At 36.4% G+C, this 17,567-nt stretch overlaps 1 protein-coding gene across 1 annotated transcript in view; it reads right to left on the bottom strand.

Annotated features, from left to right (window-relative positions):
• Positions 1-17,567, bottom strand: part of ROBO1 (roundabout guidance receptor 1) — a 392,430-nt gene that overhangs the window by 28,047 nt on the left and 346,816 nt on the right. The window contains exons 21-25 of the mRNA XM_029214218.1: positions 15,268-15,422; positions 12,402-12,737; positions 10,086-10,193; positions 6,893-7,034; positions 3,349-3,597 (exon numbers count right to left, since the gene is read on the bottom strand). Coding sequence (XP_029070051.1) covers positions 3,349-3,597; positions 6,893-7,034; positions 10,086-10,193; positions 12,402-12,737; positions 15,268-15,422 — 990 coding nt within the window. The remainder of the gene's footprint in view (positions 1-3,348; positions 3,598-6,892; positions 7,035-10,085; positions 10,194-12,401; positions 12,738-15,267; positions 15,423-17,567) is intronic.

Consider the following 17,567-nt stretch of genomic DNA (forward strand, 5'->3'; position numbering starts at 1 on the left):
AGGACTTGGAAAGATGAGAAGTGTTCACCAGGCAATCAAAGAAACAGCATGTGCCAAGACGCATGTGCTTAGTGAGGGCGCTAAGGATTTTGGGGACAGTCATGAAAGGCAAGAGCGGCCTGCCCCTCCTGCTAGCCCTCCGTGGGCCGGAGAGTGGCATTGCTGACAGGCTGTCGGTGAGTTTAAGACAACAGGGAATTTCAAACAGACTAATTAGAAAAGAGGGTGTGTGGAGGGGTTGGGAGGGAAGAGGTAAGTAAAGGAAAAAGGATTGTAAAAGGCTTTGAATTCTGGGCTAAATAGTAAGAGCTGACTCTGAATGGGGAGTAACATTACCAGACTGGGGGGTAAAGTAAGATAATGTGGAGAGTGGACACAAAAGGGGAGAGAGAAGAAAAGTGGTGGTCAGGACAAGGATGTAGCAATATTTCAAGAGACAGGGACTGAGGGCCTGCCCTGGGATTCTAGGAATGGAAACATAGGAACAAAATCAAGAGATATTTTGGAGTTAGAAAAGAAGGGGCTTGGTGAATAACTTACTTTGGGGAATAGGAAGATAACAGTAGGAAGATAACAGAAGAAATCAAACTATAAGATAATTACACTGATTTCAAAATCACAATTTTTGTGATATTTTTGCCTATTTCCTTGGCTCTTTTATTTTTAATATGTTGGTCAAATAAATAAGGATTAATGATTCTAAACAAGATAGCCAATAAAGGAGGAAAAGGAACAAGTTTGAAAGGTCAAGTGCAAAGAAAAAGAATTTGATTTCAGACATGTGTAGTCTGAGATGTCCAAGTGAAAATATCATGGTAGTGCTCAAGGAAAAGGGCTGGGCTGGCGAAATCAATGCGAAAATCAATATAAGTAATACTTGAACCAAGTGTAAGGATGACAGCATAAGGGTGAGGACAGTAGGGAACTAATATTTGTTGAATACTTACCCTGCTTTAGATACTTTATATACATGATTTCATTTAATTCTCACAAGAAATCAGAAAATTGTTATCACTGCAGAAAGCGTAAGTGTAATAAAGATGGAAAAGCCTCTAGACTGACGATTGAGAGGTTACCTTCCGAAGCCTGATGGAAGCAAAATGGTATAAGCCAGCATACAGGGGGCTGAGGTGTGAAAAAGAATTAGGAAGGTAGAAGTGATTAAAGAATCCTACAGGGCTTCCCTGGTGGCGCAGTGGTTGGGAGTCTGCCTGCCGATGCAGGGGACACGGGTTCATGCCCCGGTCCGGGAAGATCCCACATGCCGTGGAGCAGCTGGGCCCGTGAGCCATGGCCACTGGGCCTGCGCGTCCGGAGCCTGTGCTCCGCAACGGGAGAGGCCACAGCAGTGAGAGGCCCGCGTACCGCACAAAAAAAAAAAGAAGGGGAGGCTAAGGAAAGTTTAAAAAGTAGTAAGGTATATACACTACCATGTGTAAAATAGCTAGCTAGTGGGAACGTGCTATAAAGCACAGGAAGCTCAGCTCGGTGCTCTGTGATGACCTAGATGGGTGGGATGGGGGATGGGGTAGGAGGGAGGTCCAAGAGGGAGGGCATATATGTAAACATATTGCTGATTCACTGCATTGTACAGCAGAAACTAACACAACACTGTAAAGCAATTATACCCCAATAAAAAAAATGCAGTAGGGTTAACAGTGAAGAAAAAGGATTGAAGAGAAAGAGGCTGAAAAGTCAAGATAGATAAGCTGCTTTTTGATCGTGATCAAGAAAGGTGAAGAGGATGACATAAGGAACACAAAAGAAGAGCTGGCCAGGAAAAAGATACTGGGTGTACCACTTGTAACACAGAGGAGGATGGTGAGGAAATAGGTAATTTGAAAGAATGAGAAAAGAATGTTGAGGTATTTCAGAGCTAACAGCCTCTATTAGCGTCTCATTTTCTCCGAATAAGAGTGGCAGAGATGCTTGTGACCTTAATAGGGAAAAGAGATGCCTTATTTATTCTCAATCTTCATGAAGTTCCATGGGTTAATAATACTAAAGTTAAGTGTCTGGCAATCCAACTTCCCCCTTGTCACACAGAAGAAAATTTAACTGCTTCCTTCATTTTAGAGAGTATATGAGTTAAATTTGGCAATAAGCTCTTACTCGTAGAATAGTTAATAAACACTGCAAATTCTATTTTAACCTACAGAATTCAAGCAGCATAAACCAGAATTTGTTTTTCATTCACGAATATTGAAGGAGATCTTCTGGGGCAAATAATATACTCAGTTTCAAATGATATTAGGAATACAGAAAGTAATATATATGTAATGTGTCAAGGGCAATAAAATAGCACAAACAAGATCATCAATAGTGAGAGAAGTGCTGACATGATGCAGCAATAGCTTTTATGTGGTAGAAATGCCAAGTGAAGGATTTGTGCAAAACAAAAATGTACTTGTTAGCAATGCTGAACATATAGGTTAAAGAAAGTCTAAGAAACACACACGCACACACACACACAAACACACACTACTAAGTAGCTTGGACAAAAGGGCTGCAACCTAACATTCAATCAAAATAAAGGTGCCTGAGTCAACACAAAATGAATACACCAAATTCATGCTTCTGTAACATTACAGCTATGAAAGAACAAGTCATTCTGCAGACCTAATTTTAAAAGACAGGAGAGGGACTTCCCTGGTGGTCCAGTGGTAAAGAATCTGCCTTCCAATGCAGGGGATGAGGGCTTGGATCCCTGGTTGGGGAACTAAGATCCCACATGCCTCGGGGCCACTAAGCCTGTGCGCCACAACTACTGAGCTCGTGCGTCTCAACTAGAGAGCCTGCGTGCCGCAAACTACAGAGCCCACGTGCCCTGGAGCCCACGCGCCACAACTAGAGAAGAGAAAACCCGCACATCACAACTAGAGGGAAGCCTGCGTGCTGCAAGGAAGACCCTACGCAGCCAAAAAAAAAAAAAAAGTTATTAAAAACAAAAAATAAAAGGAGAAAAATCTATTCTTCACAGACTAAAGAAGTGACATGCCCATGCATAAAGAAAACTAAAATACAAAATCACCCATCATCAATAAAATGTTACAAGATTAGCAACCCATATATTTACTACATGATCTCCACCTGTTTATGAATGCAATTATCATAAGTGGGTGAGAATTAAGGCACATTATTTTATGGTTGCAAGTTCACTGGGATCAATTAATCTAATGTTCTGATCAACAATATTACTTGATATGCTAATTACCAAGGCATACTGTGTGATGATACTGGAAAAAAGCCCCATGTGACCTGAAAATTACTTCATGTAATAGCATTCTGTAAATGCCACTTAGGAGTGGAAATTATCTGATTTGTCAGTAAAGACTGGTAACAACGTACCTCCTGTCGGGTTGGTGCTGCATGTGGCCGATCTCCTCTGGACAATCCTGTAACATGGGCTGGAGTTCTTCCTGTGGAGAGGGGGTCAGAGTGGCAGTGGACTGATGGCTGTAAGACACGGCAGCTGGAGAAGAAGCAGCTCCCCGCACAGGAGGAGTGGGGCCTCGTTCATCTTCCTCCTCTTCTAGTTCACCTTGTTGCAAATACATCCTGGCTGGTGGCACGGGACATGGCATTTCTTGGTCATAGCTAAAACAAATTATAAGGACACTTAGATTGACTTCAGGTTATTCAAATAAACTATTTGTATAGTTAGTGAAATATCAACTTTGGATTGCTTTTGAAATCTGAATCTTCTGGCCACGTTAAGAAGGTATTGTTTAAAAAAAATAGTTCACTGTCATAAATGTGTGTGAATTGTTATATATAACATTTTTTTCTCTGAGGGATTACAATTTAATTGGCTCATTACAGGCTCTGAGAAGTCATGCAATAAAGAAATCTATTTAACATAGTTTAATTTAGTAAACCCCACAAGTGTTTGATATATTCTATCCCTCCAACTCAACATGATCTCTAAAGGATGACTCAAGGACGGTCCTGCAAATAATCCAAAGATGATATGCTAACCTCTGTGAAAAATTACTCTTGAAAATCCCTTCAGAGGGAGGTACATTGGAGATCAAGCTATTAGTCCAATATAACCCACTTTTCCTCTAAAATTATAATAGATCACTATTTCTTCAGTTGAGCACAAAATAAAGTACATGGCTTGCATTTAGGATGCTGAATGAAAAACACAATAAATAAAATAATCAATAAACAATAAAATGTCCCTTCTACTCCTCTGCTAGAGCTATGTGGAAGCTCTAAATGGATCTGGGGAACATTCATGACTTTCTCTTTTACCTCAGGGCATATGGTTATTAATTAGAATGGAAGTAACTTAATGCATTATATAAATTGTGTTCATGTTACCCCTCTCTCTTGTTCATTCTCCACCACCTGCCTTGTTTACCAGAACTCAGGAAAGTTGATGCTCATATAACATGATTTCTTTGTATCTTCTTTTACTGAACTAATCCTACCATATTCCTCTTGGACACTTTTTCCTGTGTTTCCTAGGTATCTTGTATTCATCCTGACATTTCTCTCTCTCTTCTACCTCAAACTGTTCCCCAGTTCATTTCTATTCTACTTCTAAAGAAATCTCTAAAATTTACTTTTTCTCCATCCTCACATTGCTTCCAAAATTACTTTATTATAATATGCATCACTCTCTGGTTATTCACCTGCTTTAAAGTAATAAATGGCTCTTTAATTGCCTAGAGGATAAAATATGAGGACCTAAACAAGGCATTCAAGTACCTGTATAATCTGGCTTACACTTGCCTTCCCAGCTTAAATGGCTCTTTAATTGCCTAGAGGATAAAGTACAAGGACCTAAACAAGGCATTCAAGTACCTGTATAATCTGGCTTACACTTGCCTTCCCAGCTTCCTCTCACTCTCTACCATGTGTTTCATATTAGTTCTCATGTTAGTCCACATCCCTCTGTGGTCTCAATGTCCAAAAAACCCCTCCTCTTGATTGAGAAACTTCTCACTCGTTAAGCTCAAAAACAAAAGCAGCGGAATTCCCTGGTGGCGCAGTGGTTGAGAGTCCGCCTGCCGATGTAGGGGACACGGGTTCGTGCCCGGGTCCGGGAAGATCCCACATGCCGCGGAGTGGCTGTGCCTGTGAGCCATGGCCACTGAGCCTGTGCGTCCGGAGCCTGTGCTCCGCAACAGGAGAGGCCACAACAGTGAGAGGCCCGCGTACCGCAAAAAAAACAAAACAAAAAACAAAAACAAACAAACAAAAAAAGCAGCAAATCAGGAAAGCTTCATTCTTCCCAGAATCCGCCTTTCTTTTTCGGGCACAGTTGCATCCCTTGTTTTTTTTTTGTTAAACTATATCGACTTATTTCATTTTATTCTTATTTTTGGGGGACTAAAATAGTAATGAATATTGTTAATATAGCCCAGTAAATGAATTTTTAAAAATATAGCCAATCCTGGTTATTTGCACATTCCATATTTGCAGATTCACCTACTTGCTAAATAAAGTTTGTAACCCAAAGTCAATACCCATAGCACTTTTGTGGTCATTCATGGACATGTGCAGAGAAGCAAAAAATTTGAGTCACCTGATGCATACATTCCTAGCTGAGGTCAAACAAGACAACACTCCACCTTCTTGTTTCAGCTCCTTTTTATGGCCTATAGTGCCATGTTGTTCACTCTCTCTCATTTTTTTTTCTTTTTTTTTTGCTTTATATTGGTGAGTTCCCTGTTTAAAATGACCCCCAAGTGTAGTGCTTTAGGGATGTCTAAGGTTCCCAAGGGCAAGAAGGTTGTGATGTGCCTTAATGGAGAAAATATGTGTATTAGGTAAGTCTTGTTCAGGAATGACTTACAGTGACGTTGGCTGTGAATTCAATGCTAATGAATCAACAGTACATAGTAAATAGGGTGTCTTTAAACAAAAACACACATAAAACAAGGTTATGTATGGATGGACTGACAAAAATGTTGTGACCAGAGGCTTGCAGGAACCTAACCCTGCATTTCTCCTAGGAGCAATGGCACAGTACTCGCTAATTCAGTGACTGGAAAATTAAAGTACAGAGACTTTGTTTCCTGGCATAGTTGGAACTGTAAAACTGTGTTTTGTTTTGTTTTGTTTTGTTGTGGAGAATGAAAGAACAATGTCTTCATTTCTATAATAGTCATTAGAAAGACTGTATTTTCAGGTCGATTTGTATTTTTTGTGTTAATTCTCCACTGATCACACTAGTGAAGCTGCTGTTTTGTTTTGCTGGGCGGGACCATGTCCAGTTCTACAGAATCTGGAGTGAGGAAGAAGCACGCTAACTTCCTAATTGTTGTCGTGTGGATTATTTACACTTGTAAAATCCTTGAGAGAGACAATTCAGTAAGTTTAAATTTCTACAGTTTTCCACAGAATGTGATAATATCTAAGAACAAAGAGTTTTCAGGATACTGTGGCTGTGGTATAAATCCATACAATTATTTTATGAAAGTTTAGAGATGTGCAACAGAAGTTCTGATATTTGAAAAATACAAAATCATATACAGAGAGTGATATATATGTGATCTCATATAAATTCATATATATTCATGATCATATATGTAAACTATGTGTATACGATGTAAAATATTTGTACATATAAATATGTAAACTATGTGTGTGTATAGATGTAAGTGTGTGTGTGTGTGTGTGTGTGTGTGTGTGTATTCGACTCATGATTCTTAGTTCCAAAAGAAGCTTCCAAGATGCAAATTCCTTTTTTTGGCAACACTGAGGAGGGTTTTTAAGTTGTGCTGAGCTATCAGTAGCTCAGAGACAAATGTTTTATTCAGAGACAGATGTTCATGGACCCTAGGAGTCAGTCTCCCTTGGTGATCGAGTTTAACAATTACTTAACATGGTTTAAGGAATCATATTATTCCACTTACCTCTGTCCTAAAATCCCTCTTACCTTTCATCTACGGAAATACTGTACTCTTCACTAGCGCTCTGAGGTGGATGCACCGGGGGAGGAGGAAGCAGGTCTGCCCAGTTCATGCCACCTTGTTTTGGTACCTTGGGTGTCCGTGCCCCTTTCTTGTGCCCTTGACTCCCTTGAAAAGAAATAAAATGCAAGTCTTTTACTTCTGGACTTTAAATCTTTTCTATTATCCACAGGTTAATTATTTTCTGTAAATATGACCTTATGATTCATATATAGAGAGAGATAAACACACTCTTCTTCATTAATTTTAAACAGCACTTTGTACAATAGAAGACGCAGAATATTGCCAAGTTTAACTGCAAAATAAATAGGGAAAAAGCAATAAAATCATAAATGAATTTTACAAGTCATATCATTAATAGTGATCTTCTTACAGCAATTAATTGCATTATGGATTATCATCTAAAACAAATGAGCTGAAGACATATTTTCTGAATTGCCTTTCTATTATTTAATTGCTGGAACCTAAAATACAATATGATACAGATGCGATCTATTACATTTCCACTGTTGCATTAAATCACTGAGTATATATAATTTGTACTTGTCCATTGAAGTGTTTTAGGCACAATGAAATTACTCGTTTTTGTCAGAAAGGCAGGTGCAGGTGAAAGTAATTGCTGGAAGAACTAATATATCTAACAACAAAAGAAGCAGAAAACTGATTTTTAAAAAGGAACAGAAATGGGGCTTCCCTGGTGGCGCAGCGGTTGAGAGTCCGCCTGCCGATGCAGGGTACACGGGCTCATGCCCCGGTCCGGGAAGATCCCACATGCCGCGGAGCGGCTGGGCCCGTGAGCCATGGCTGCTGAGCCTGCGCGTCCGGAGCCTGTGCTCCGCAACAGGAGAGGCCACAACAGGGAGAGGCCCGCGTACCGCAAAAAAAAAAAAAAGGAACAGAAATGTTTTTAGCCACTGTTTCTATAAAATTATGGCTTAGAGTGAAATAATGTTGCTTGAACATTCTTAGAAATTCAGAATAGCTCAATTATTCAAGTTACCCAGTGTTCTGATATTAGATTTGGCATATTCTTTAAACATAGGTAGCTGCACATTTTGGTATATTCATTCTAAAATAATTTTAGGTCAAAAGATATTTGGGGATAAAATGGTCTTTATCCTCCTCCTCCAATATGATACATTTTAGATTCTTATGTAAATTATAGACAATGAGTCTATAATTATTTTTCTCATATGATCCCTTAAATTCAGTGAATTGTCTTGATCTTTTTTTTTAAACCTTTCTGAAACAGTTCCAAGTTACATGGTACATGAAACCAAGTCTGAGTATATTCAATGAGTCTTATTTTTTTAAAGTCACTTGGAAATTTTCTAATGGCAGTGTTTGTTAAGCCAGATGTTCTTGCACTGGTATGTTACTGCACCAAGTGTGGGCTGAGGGACATGCTGTTATTCATAAATTATGACGGTCAGGCTTCTGCTTATGTGTCTCCATTCTCTCTTCCTCCACTCAGTTGTCCTGTATTGGAATGGCTATGCATGTATTGTGGAGTTGACTATCCCCAGAGCCTTGCTCTTGACTTCCTGGCTTACATCTACTGTAACAACTCCGTCTGTCCTGAAAGGCCTAACATCACAAATCTCTCCTACACTTAATTTAATTGCTTCATTCTCCCCCCTAATTACCATCAGATTTCACATCTTTGTATCTTTTTACCACATATGTATCTAAGCTGAGGGATGAAGAAACTCAATTGAATATTAACAACCTAGAATCATTTTTTTTCCATTAAGACATGTTTTTCTCTTTAAGTGGCTAAGAATTCAAAGAAGAAACACCATGAGATATCAAATACGAAAATATTTCATATACTTTTCCCAAGAGTACATCCTTGAAATTTTTCCCTTAATTTTAGGGTTTACTTACTTCGAAAAAGAAAAAAAAAAGTTGTTTGATAAGATTTGATTGTTAAAAAAAAAAATCAAACCATACAAGAGTAGATCTAGAAAGGTATAGGAGATATTTCTAAGATCCTTAATTCAAATAGAAACAATTTCAATCAGTGACAAAACACAGCCTAGAAAATGCCAAATCAGCATGCCTTAGTCAAGGGAAGACGGTAAAATGCAAATACCGTCTCCATTACAGAAGAGAGTTAGAGACATTTGGCTAAAAGCACCTACCAGCAACTTTAATCCAGTTGCTAGGAAGTAATATTTCTATCCTCTCCTGGAGAAACAAACTAGAGTCAAGATCAATTGGTTTTGTTCTCATTGTGGTATAACTTGTTGTGGTGCCACATGTTAGTTCTAATAATGAACCGTCTTAATTAGAAAAACAGGACTTAAGTACCAGCAAGCTCACATCTGCAACCCCTATCAGGAAAACAGCTGGCAAACAGCTGCAACAGCATGAAGACCACAGGGAAGAGGCTTCAATGTGGCTTCTGAGGCACTTAAAGACTGAAGTTGGGAAGTTGCTTTACGAGGTTTTAGAGCAAGAACTGAGTGAGGGATAGTAGAGAGATTATAAACTGAGGCAGGTTCCAACTGTACCTAATCTCATGATATTATCGCTTAGGTTTTTGATTCTGCTCAAGTGTACTCAAATTTTATATGCTTTAATAGCCTTCCTTCAAATGGTAACATATTTAGCAGATTAACTATATGTGCAACATTTTTAAGTTATATTTTTGCTGAGATGGAAAAAAGTTTCAACTGCCTTTAAAGATTAAGTCATGCTTCTGGTTTTAATAAAGGTTTTTAACAAGGAGGAAAATAGGAGCCTCGATCTTTGTTACCAAATAGAACATAAAAAATGGTAGCACAGGGAGATCAGCTCGGTGTTTTGTGTGACTACCTAGAGGGGGGATAGGGAGGGTGGAAGGAAGACGCAAGAGGGAGGAGATATGGGGATATATGTATATGTATAGCTGATTCACTTTGTTATACAGCAGAAACTAACACACCATTGTGAAGCAATTATACTCCAATAAAGATGTTAAAAAAAAAATGGTTTAGTGAGTGAACAGTCCCTCCAATTGCAGAGACAAGACCCATCCCTGGAAGATTCAAATCATATAAAGTGATTAGACATGTCATATACACATATCAGATCATTAGCATTCAAGTTGTAATCTTGAAATGTACCATCCTTTTAAAGGAGAGATTGGCTTTCTCCTTGGTTTCCCTTACTTACCAGATGTACTACTGCCCCGGTCTGAACTATTGTAGGATCCTCCTGTATTCTGGTCATATGATTGATTGTATGGGATAGTTGGAGGAATTGTGTCATTTGCTCGATAATCTAGACATTTCAGATGGGAAAAAAAGTAAACATTTATTTTGGTGCCTCAATCATTTACCAACGATTAAGCTTTCAAACTATCATGTTGATCACCTGCTAAGATGTACGTAAGTGTTCAGAATGAAAGGTCAAGAAAAAAATCAAGATCTTTAAACATGTCTCCTTTAAGATTTATAAAATACAAACTCATTGCATCATCTTCTACACATGAACCGGAATGAATCCTACCAGGGACTATTTCTTCTTTTAAAATACTTATAAGTTAGCTAAGGCAGAAATCAGATTTGTTTGACTTCTTATCTTTAAAAATATAGTAACAAAATAATTTTAATAACAAGAGATCAGGAAAATGTCATGTGTGTGAATCATTAAAAAAAATAAAAAAATAAAATAAAACATAAAACTGAAACTTGCCAGGAAGGTTATAGCTAATAAAAAATATATCCATGTTAAGAAGATGAAGTATCTCAGTCTCCCACAAATGCTTCTGCTTACTTAGGCAGAGGTGAAAATCCAAATGATAAACTCACCACTGGAATGTACTGAGTAATAATCTGTCAGGCTAGCTGCATTCCAGTGACTTTATTATACTTTGACGTACCAAGTCTGTTTATAAGAAGTATAAACAATAAATCAGAGCTCTGAAATACTTGTACAGAGGACTGTCAGACCTTTCCAAAGTCTGCAATAAAGCCATATACTATACAGGAATAATATGACAATAGTTTGAATTTCCACTGTAAACTTTACAATTACAGAAACTCTCCTATTCATCTTTGTCAGTCTTTGTCATGAACTCATATATTATGCTAAGTGAAATAAGTCACACAGAGAAAGACAAATATTGTATGATATCACTTACATGTGGAATCTAAAAAATACAACAAGCTAGTGAATATAACAGAAAAGAAGCAGACTCACAGATATAGAGAAAAAACTAGTGGTTACCAGTGGGGAGAGGGAAGGGGAAGGGGCAATATAGGGGTGGGGGACTAACAGTTGCAAACTATTATTTATAAAATAAGCTACAAGGACATATTGTACAACACAAGGAAAATAGCCAGTATTTTATAACTACAAATGGAATGTAACCTTTAAAAATTGTGAATGACTATATTGTACACCTGTAATTTATATAATAGTGTACATCAACTATACTTTGAGAAAAAAAATGGTTAAAAAAATAAATATTTATTGAATTGGGTTATTATACCAATCAAATGTTTCCTTAAACTGGGAAAAAAAAGCAAGATAACTGTATTATTAAATTAAAACGTACAACACTAACTTAAATGAAATGTTTGTCTTAAGTTATCTTTTTGCAATCTCCAACTGTGATAAGTTGTTCCCAACTCAAACCTAAAAAAAAAAGAAATCTGTGTTTCCAATTATCTGTAATTAAATGTGTTCTTTACCTGGACACTCATACACAATTGTCCTGACCTATTCAAATCGGAGCAATTCTTTTATTTCCAGAGGTCTAACTTTACAAATCATGTTATTAAAGCAGTAGTCTGAGGGACTACAAAGAAATCAAATACCTATCTCGTCCAACTCACCCATATTGTAACAGAGAAACATTCCCTTCAGGCCATAAAATATTATTCTGCTGCAACAAGCTAACATTAAGAATTTATTTTAGGTTCTATCGTGACAGACTTCAAATCAGGTTACCCAAAGAAATTTAGGTTCTGAAATCATACATTGCACCAGTCTTAGTAATCACATGAGGTAGGAGAAATATAACAAACTGAACCGCTTCTCCAGTTCAAGTTTAATTTAATTATTTTTCTTCAGTTTGATAAAAAAGCCATTCGTTTATATGACCATGTAGAAGCAATTATCTTCCATTCTCGAGTGGAAAGAATGGGAGAGTCTATTTATTTAAAATGTGAGGTATTGTGATGGTTGTACATCTGCCTTATGAATAAAAGATTGTCCTGAGCCATCCCTCACCTACGATTAAATTTAAATTAATCTCAAACCATTTGAAAATACTTATATAGTATTCTAAAATCAATATTCCAAGGTTATTGTTGTGCTAATTAACTTTTTGACACTGGAAATTTTGAAACCAGAGAAATAAGAAAACCTTAGCGACCAAGGAAAGATTTCACACGCTAGTTGCAGACAAGTTTCGGCATGTAGTGCTGAAGGGTTAAGGACGCCAATACAGAAAAGGATGGGAATAAAGGCAAGGCTCTTCACCTTTGTTCAGTTTGTTTTGCTCCATGATGTTATACTGAATTGGTGCCACTTCTTGTTTCTGCTGTCCGGACGGTTTCCAGTGCTTCTCGCTGGAGTCCCCACTGCCATTGTTCATGTTGTTGCTGAGGTTTGACTGGATGAGCTGGGTGGTGGCATAAGGGGTGGGCTGCCCTGATGGATTGACAAAACGCCCATCCTTCAGATTTGGGCTATTGAAGGTTTTCATCTCATTGATTTTGTTACTAAGGTCCACATCACCATAAACAGTTGACTCAGGGAGCATCAGATTTGTTTGTTTGTTATCCAGTTGGTTGTTATAATTTGCTATACAATCAGCTATGTGCAATGGAGAGGAAAAGGAAAAAGTCATTCTGCATGGTTATTCGTTTTCAATTTCCTTGTAAGTAGTTTTGTGAGTCACAGTAAAACTGTTCTATAAAGTATAAATGGGATTAAATATAATGAATAAAAAGGACCAAATATTCTTATGTCCTTTCTAAAGAACATAGTCAAATGTTCTTTCTAAAGAAAAATTGAGTGAATAAGAGAGGACACATAATTTATATGGAGCCTAAATAATTCTGAACTTCTGCTAGTGTTACACAGTTTATAAATAATGCACCCAAATTAAATAATTTTCCTTTAACAGCCCCATTAATGGGAATTGCACTAAAATAATATATACACGAATATCTTTATGTGCCAACTTAACATTTTCTAGTCTGGAGTTACTGAACTATTTGAAGTTACTAGTTAAGCTTATAGGTTAAGAATCCAGACCAAAAAAAAAAAAAAAAAAAAAAACCCTCTGCCCTCAGATGAAAGAACTTGAGATTTCAATATTTTATAAAATAACTCTACTCAAAAAATATGAGGAACAGAGGTAAAGTGACAGTAAATAGTGCTCAGGAGAATTTTATTAGTTTTCTCCCTTGGTCATGCAGGATAATCATTATCAGGAAAAGATGTTATGTAATCATTTTTCATGGTTTCATAATGACACCTCAAGAAGTATAAAATGACAATAATGATGGCAAAATGAATCAAAGTAGCCAGGGCAATTTATCAAATAACACCTGAAATAATACCTAATATGTCTAATATTTCAATTTCACTCTAATTTTCCCTTTCTTTAAATATTTGAGTGAAATAACTAATATATATATATATAGGAAATATTCAAAGCCTGTAGCTGAAAATATTCAAACAGCAGGAAGAACTTAAATCATCATTTAAAATTGAAACATTTTTAAAATAAAAAATTAGTCAAGTTATAATAGTAAAAATACCACTATTTTAATTCATGGTGGCTACAACATTAACAGGTCACCTTGAGGATAAGTTTTCAACTGGATATCCTAAAAAATGATAAATTAACACGGTCACTACTAAAGATGTAAAAATGAATATAGTTTTAAGAAAAATCTGCAACTTCTCTATCCTACTGAATTCAACTACCCTGCATTTCAACAACAAATGATCAGGGATCAGGGATATCTGATCAATCTGGCTTTTAGTAATTCTTATTTCTAATTTCTAGGTATTAAGTTTTATATAATAGTGGTTAAACAATATTTTTAATGGCAATATGGTTTTGGCAATCTCGTTTTTCTTTGCTAATCTTTCCATATGAGTAATATCCAATAGAACTCTCTCAGATGATGGACACGCTCTATTCTGCATTGTCTAACATGATAGCCACTAGCCACATGGGGTTAGCTAGCCACTTGAAATGTGGCTAGTGCAAATGAGGAACTGGATTTTAAATGGTACTTTATTCAATTTAAACTTAAATAGCCACCTGAAGCCAGAGGCTACCATATTAGACAACACAGCTCTACATATTAATTTAAACGGATATTGTCATCTTTTCTTTTATTGGGCTCAGCATAATCTTTCTTTTACTTATAATTACGTGAGCACTTCTTCTAGACAACTAGAATATGGACCTCTAGAGAACATGGACTTGGTCACATGGATATATCATTTCCATATCCATATCCAATGGAGACTATGATTTGTTCTTTATGGTGCATCACACTTTTTACTTAAATGCCATGTTCTATTTCCCTTTTCCTTAACTCCATTTTACTTCTATAGTCATATATTTTGATTCTTTATGATTCTTTTTATATTTCCTCTATTGTGAATGAATGTTAAAAGGTTTTTTGTAAGAATTATTTGTAATTTTCTGTTTTTTCCTTTGCATATTGCATATTCTACATCCGAATTTTACTGTCATGTTTTAGCATGAGATTTTAACGAGCAATTTACCACACATATTTCTGAACCAAAAAGACACACTACAAAATTAGTATTAGTATACACACCTGCAAAAGATATATATTTCTTGTATCTTAGGATTTACTAGTATACTATAAAAATATAATTTTGAAATTCAGTTAGCTTTCATTTAAAGTTATTTATTACCACCATATAATTATTATTGTTGCTGCTATTAAAAATTTAGTTCACTCAAACTATAGATCTATTGATCTGCTTTATTCTTAAAATCTTTAAAATAAATACTATAAATAACTACAATTAAAATTACATACATTCTCATGAAGATGAATACTTTTGTATAATTTCACTTTTCCTTATTTGCTATCTCTTCTAGAATTTATATTCTCCGTTCTCCCTTTGCATACTGAGAAACATTTTTGGGTGGAGGGTGAGGTGTGGAGATATAGGGATGGAGAAAATATTTGAATCAGGCTAGTTTGCTAAACCATGGTTAATATTTCATGAAAATGCTGATTAAATTTCATTTTCAGTTTAAGGAGAAGAAAACGAAAGTTATCTCCTCGTGGCTTGTTCCTAACAATGCCAAGCTTGCCTATCAAGCTGTCTCTGTGCCTCTAACCTGGGCGACTATACGTGGTCAGGTTACTGTCGCTGTTTCCATTGCCTGCTGTGCAACAGTTGATGGAGCACTCATTGTGATTGTTCCCAGTATTAGGCCACGTGTCTGCCAGCCATGGCTGCGTGGCAGGTTCACTGATGTTGAGAAGTCCTGGCCTAAAGAAAAAAATATGTATAAAAGCAAGTTTTATATAAGTAGCAAATGATATTTCCTATTCAGAATTCCAGAAAATTCTTCATCTCACTAGTCTCACAAATAATTTGGTCAACTATGCCGAAAGATATACTAATTCCTTTTATTTTACAGACAAGGCAACTATAATGTAATGTTCGGAGGCACGCCTCTGTTTATCGAGCCATTATGTTGTAAACAGTGAGACAAATATTGTACCATTTGTAATGCTCTACTCCGCCTTCAGTCACAGTGACTAAAAGTCAAACATGGAATCTAAAAAATGTGGATACTTATATTTTGTAGTGTTTTAGTAGCATAAAGAATATTCTCGTTAAGACAGTTTGCATTTCTTAATTTTTGACCCATTAAAAAATAATGATCCTTCTCACAACTTCATTAAAAAATGGAACAAGCTTCTTTACTGAGATAAAGGATGCTTCACAGTAAGCACATTTGCATATTTTTCTTCAAAACCATGTTTCAGAGATAGTGAGTTTGGGGCTCTGTGACATTTTGCAGAGAGCCTCATCAGTGTTTCAGTGCACAGTTCTGTAAGCTTGTCAACATTTTCTGATGGTGACAATGTAAGATGCCATAAATCCTATATAAACAAAGGAAAGCTACTGAATTAAATCTGGTAAAACGTTGTCCACTGTAAGAAATGTTAGCGTTCATGTTTTTTTTTGCACGACAGATGTTAATCCTCTTTCACTGTGCATTGGGAATGCAAAGTACATCAGCAGTTATTAATGGCAGCCCTGGACCACCAGTGCCAGAGACACAGACTGAAGTCCAGGAATGGAAATCCTGAGGTCCTTTTCCAATACTGACTCCATTTGATAATCCAGCAAAAGAGGTGATACGATGCATCATGTACTGTCAGATCCACAATAAACAGACTGGCACTACAGAGTCTGAAAAGATTTTCTTCATGGTTTCATTTTCTTTGCTAAAGTGCAATAACCACACTTTCATTTACTTGGGAAGCAAGAACCTGACATTTCACTCACCATGGTTCCTATGCTGGCATACAGAGAATCAACCGAGGAAACTTTCTATGCAAATGATGGTTATTTGAGGAATAATTCACTTCAAATGAAAAATACGGATTTATAAGTTATATATCTGTATACGTATATGTATGTATATATGTGTGTATACATATATCTGTAATAATAATGAATGTTTACCCTTTGTTTACAATGTGTGAGGCGTTGTTCTGACCTTCATGTGTATTAACTCATTTAATCTTTCTAATAATCTACAGAGTAGTTACTATTATTATTCAGATTTTAAAGATTAGGAAACTGAGATACCTGAGAAAGGTTAAGAAACTTGTGCATGGGTACACAAAGTGAGCAAGTGGCAGAGCTGGGATTCAAATCCAAGGAGTCTGTCTGTAGAATCCACACTCTAAACCAGAATACTATAAACACATATACTGGAGAGTGCTGAAATTTCCTAAAACCCTCAAACATTCTTCATAAAAGGAAGAGGGGGGTAATGTCTGAAGTCTAAACATTCAGAATAATGCCGTTAAAACCGAATAAATTTACTGTTAAAATTGTTGATAAAAATATGCTTTGAAGAGCAATGTTGCTGACCTGTTAAATTTAAAACATTTAAATGCAAGCTGCATCACAGATATCTGGAGCTTTTGAAATCCATGTTGGTTATAGAAATTCTGCACCTAGTAGTCTATAGCTTTCCTTATTTTCTCGTGAGCTTAAAGTGTGTTATCACTTTTTAAATTATTAAAAATAAATCTCCATATTTGATACTGTAGAAATATTATAGGATGTTTGAAGTACGGGTCAAGCCTGTCTTACACGTTTCAAAAGGAATAGACAAAATTTTCATGCTACGATTCCCTCAGAAAAACACTTTTAAAAGTGAACGTTTTGATATCATCAGAGGCTGAAAAGAACTTTTCATATGTATAGGAGCTTTCCAACAGGAAGTAGGATTAACAATTCACATCCTAGCTTTCAGTTCAGACTTTTGTTTGGAATGCTAATTATCTAGGGAAGAAGGTTGAGTCGTGATTACTGGCCCATAATGAATCTTAAAATGCCATGTGTATATTTCAGAGAACTCTGAGGAAGTCAAGGTCATATGTAGCTACT

This window comes from Monodon monoceros, unplaced genomic scaffold, assembly GCF_005190385.1.
Source record: "Monodon monoceros isolate NGI ecotype Baffin Bay Population unplaced genomic scaffold, NGI_Narwhal_1 Super_Scaffold_11, whole genome shotgun sequence".
NCBI lineage: Eukaryota > Metazoa > Chordata > Mammalia > Artiodactyla > Monodontidae > Monodon > Monodon monoceros.